Raw genomic sequence first — 3,719 nt, forward strand, 5'->3', positions numbered from 1 at the left:
CTTATCAACAACTCAGCCTGACTCAGAGCAAGCACAGCAGGGTTGATTTTACAAATATCTACTTCCATTAGATGGTCAGAGACAATCTGGAGAGACCGCATCTGGGACAGTAGCCCTTTAGGATGGATGTTGAAGGTAAATTAAAACCTTCCTGTTAAATCTTTCAACTCTAATCTGCTGTTTATGTGGGATGTATCAACATTCTCCTTGACATAGCTTCCCAACCCTGAATGTCTTTCAAGCACAATTTAAAACTCAAAAATTTCCTTCTGTATCGACCAGCTTTCAATTCCACTGACTTTAAGTCTGTCTGGTCATACAAACCAAAGCAGGAGCTTCAAGGCTGCACCGTGTGCATCCAGACTTAATGCAAAAGAAATCATTTTAAGACAACTTTTAAAATTAATCTCACTATTTTTATTGTTCTGCCTGTACCTTAACTACGGCGTAACAGATCTGCTAATTCAGAAGCATGTAGAGCCAGTAACGCCAGTGTTATCTGCAGGTCATCTGACGTACTTTTTACACGTGAAAGCATTTTCTCGTATTCTACTCCTTGCTCTGAAAACATGGGCTTTGAATGGCCAGGGAGAACACATTTTGTCTCATCATCAAGAATATTTGGGGATGTGCGTGCAGCAGTGTAGAAAGGATGGAACGCAGGCAAGAGGGATCCAACGCAGAGTCCAGCTTCTCCGGAAGAGCACTTGGTGGTTCATCCTCAGAAATCCCCATTTCTGACCATTTCTGACGGCATGATAGTCCTGACCCCCAAGGCTCTCCTCTCTGGCTCCATCCTCCGTGGCTGTCAGTGGCCCTGGGCCCTCCTCCCCGCCAGTCCCTCCCCGGAGTTTCCCCGACGCCACAGGACACCCCAGCAAAACGCTCTCCTGTGGGAGCAAAGAGCAGACCCACAGTCCCGCTCTGAGCAGCTGCTGAAGCTGAATTTCTCCATATTGATTCTTGCAAATATGGAAGCACTTTGTTGTCATCGTGAAGCAAGAGGCTGACCTCACTCAGATCATTTTTCACTTCCAGTGATAACTCCTCGTTTTGTGAATTTCCATGTGCATCACCCGCAGGCTTATTCACCCTGGAGGTGACAGCTGGTGGGCAAGGGCTCTCCTCCTGCCTTCTCTCACACAACAGTTCTCTGCACAACAGTCCGTCCCAGTCGTTGCCCGCTCCCTTCTCTTCCGCGAGGCGGGTGCTGAGACGCCCCCCAACGTCCCTCATGCTGTGTGCTCTCACACCCTGAGCCCCAGGACACGCCCCTCAGTCCGCGGAAGGCCTTCAATGGATCTCAATATGAACCTGCACGCGGCCGTTGAGCATCGTGGAAGCCACGATGTAGAGGTAGGGGAAGTTGATGCGCAACCGCCAGGCCAGGTCGAAGAAGATGAGCAGCGTGCGGGTCAGCCCCTTGCAGAAGACCCCATAGGAGCGGCCGGCGGCCGAGCGCGACAGCCGGACAGCCAGGCCCGACAGAGCCGCCGCCATATAGACCGCCGCCCGCCGCCCGCCCGCGCGCCGCCCGGCACTCCGAAGCCCGCCCGCCCTCCCGCCCTCCCGGCGCCGCGACGCCCCCGGGCCTCCGCCCCGGCCGCTGGCCCCGCGCCGAGGGAGCGAAGGAGGCGGCGGCGAGGCCGGCGGGCGGGCGGACCGCGCGTCACGCTCAGGGAAGCGCCACCGCGAGCCGGCGCCGGGTCCCAGCCCTGCCGGGCGGCCTCTTTTTCCAGATATTGACATGACCAAGTACACCATGGATCCCAGCCCCAGGGATACTTAGGGTTGATGGAAAGAAATCATCTAGCTTTTCTCCTGCAGATGCCACTCTCACTGGCACGGGGTCCACTGTTAGTGGCACAAAACAAAAGCTATGGATAACCTAATCGTTCTGCCTCAGAGTCAGGCAAGGACTTCAGAGCCCCCCCCAAATGCAACTACAGTAAGTCCCCTGGATACGAACCTTCAAGTTGCGAACTTTCAAAGATGCAAATGTGTGTTCGCACGTCCAATCAGTTCACGTGTCTGGCATACGTTGTCACATGCGTGCATCCTCTACAAGTGGTTGGGCTTTTGTGTACTTTACTGTACAGTACTGTATAGAGTACAGTAGTACAGTATCTTTATTCCAAGCCCAGGATGTCCAGAAGCAAGCGTAAAAGCAGCAGTGATGTAGCCGGTACTTCTAAAAAGCGCCAGCTAATATACGGTACTACTGTACTTTTCAAGGTACTATACTGTAAGGTTAAAAATGTTTTCTTTATATTTTTCTTGTTTTTTATGTACTATTTGTGTGAAAAGTATTATGAACCTATTACAGTACTATATAGCTGATTGTGTTAGTTGGGTACCTAGGCTAACTTTGCTGGACTTACGAACAAATTGGACTTTCAAACACACTCTAGGAACAGAACTCATTCGTATGTGGGGGACTTCCTGAAATTATTTCCACGAGTTGCTAGGGGCTGTCACATAGGCCCAGGAAAAAGCCCACTCCAACAGTCTCTGTGAGACTGCTCTCAGGGGACACCACAGACACTGCTGCCACTCTGAATACTTACTTCCCTTTGGTGCCTTCTATGGCATTACAGTTAGTCCTGCCCTGGTGGCCCCATGGACAGTAGGGTGCAGAAGACGCCTGGTAGTTTATGGGGTGGTTGGGGTGAACAGCTAGCTCTCTCCCCACTGGGTTACTCTCTGCTAAAGGGGCCCAGAGCAGTGCCAGATGGGAAATGTAGTCTAAGGCAGCTATAGTGAGTCCTATAGTAAGAAGGGCACTGGCAGCCTCCTAGTACTCTTGCCTTTTAGGTGTTCTGAGATCCAATTTCCAATGTGTGTTGGGGGGTTGGGAGGTTTCCCCAAACAAACAAGCAATTCTCAGACACCAGCAGCGTGTCCAAGAATTCAACTCAGGTCATCTCAGTTATGACACTATATACCCAGAGACAGCATCAGATTCCACAGGTTGAAGGTTCAGTCCTACAAGGACTGCCCCCACCCCACCCCCACTTCAGATGCCAGTCACAAGCCCGGGCTGTTACCTGTGCTTCTTCTGACAAACTGGCTATAGATTGGACATTCCAACCATGCCCTCCTTGGCAACTCAGTTCGGACACCAGTCCCAAGTCCAGGTTGTGACCTGTACTTTGGACCAGCTGGCTTGGTTCCAACAACCCCCTCCTTGGGTTCAATTAATTTGCTAGAGCAGCTCACAGAACTCAGAGAAACATTTTACTCACTAGATCACTGGTTTATTATAAAAGGCTAGAACTCCGGAAGCCAGATGGAAGAGATGCATAGAGCAAGATGTGGGGAAAGGGCACAGAGCTTCCATACCCTCCCTGAGCTCACCACTCTCCCCATATCTCCACATGTTCAGCAACCCAGAAGCTCTCTGAACCCTGTACTCTTAGGTGTTTATGCAGGCTTTATTACATAGGCACGATTAAGTCATCCGCCATTGGTGATAGATTCAACTTCCAGCTCCCCTCTCCTCCCCGAATGTCTGGAGGTGGGACTGCAAGTTCCAACCCTCTAATCAAAAGGTTGGTCCCCCTGGCAACCAAGCCCCATTCTTAGGTATAGTCCAAAAGCCACCTCATTAACATAACAAAAGACACCTTTGTTGCTCTCATCACTTAGGAAGTTCCAAGGGTTTTAGTAACTGCCAGAATTGGGGACCAAAGATATATATTTCTTATTATAACTCACAA

At 50.8% G+C, this 3,719-nt stretch overlaps 2 protein-coding genes across 2 annotated transcripts; both read right to left on the reverse strand.

Annotated features, from left to right (window-relative positions):
* Positions 1-549: 549 nt before the first annotated feature.
* LOC130841537 (protein FAM220A-like) lies at positions 550-1,236 on the reverse strand. Its single transcript, XM_057717661.1, has one exon. It carries the CDS (start codon positions 1,234-1,236, stop codon positions 550-552), a length of 687 nt encoding a protein of 228 aa, XP_057573644.1.
* A 57-nt stretch (positions 1,237-1,293) lies between these two features.
* On the reverse strand, positions 1,294-1,500 carry LOC130842559 (small integral membrane protein 10-like protein 2A). Its single transcript, XM_057719223.1, has one exon. It carries the CDS (start codon positions 1,498-1,500, stop codon positions 1,294-1,296), a length of 207 nt encoding a protein of 68 aa, XP_057575206.1.
* Positions 1,501-3,719: the final 2,219 nt, after the last annotated feature.

The sequence above is a fragment of the Hippopotamus amphibius genome, chromosome X (assembly GCF_030028045.1).
Source record: "Hippopotamus amphibius kiboko isolate mHipAmp2 chromosome X, mHipAmp2.hap2, whole genome shotgun sequence".
NCBI lineage: Eukaryota > Metazoa > Chordata > Mammalia > Artiodactyla > Hippopotamidae > Hippopotamus > Hippopotamus amphibius.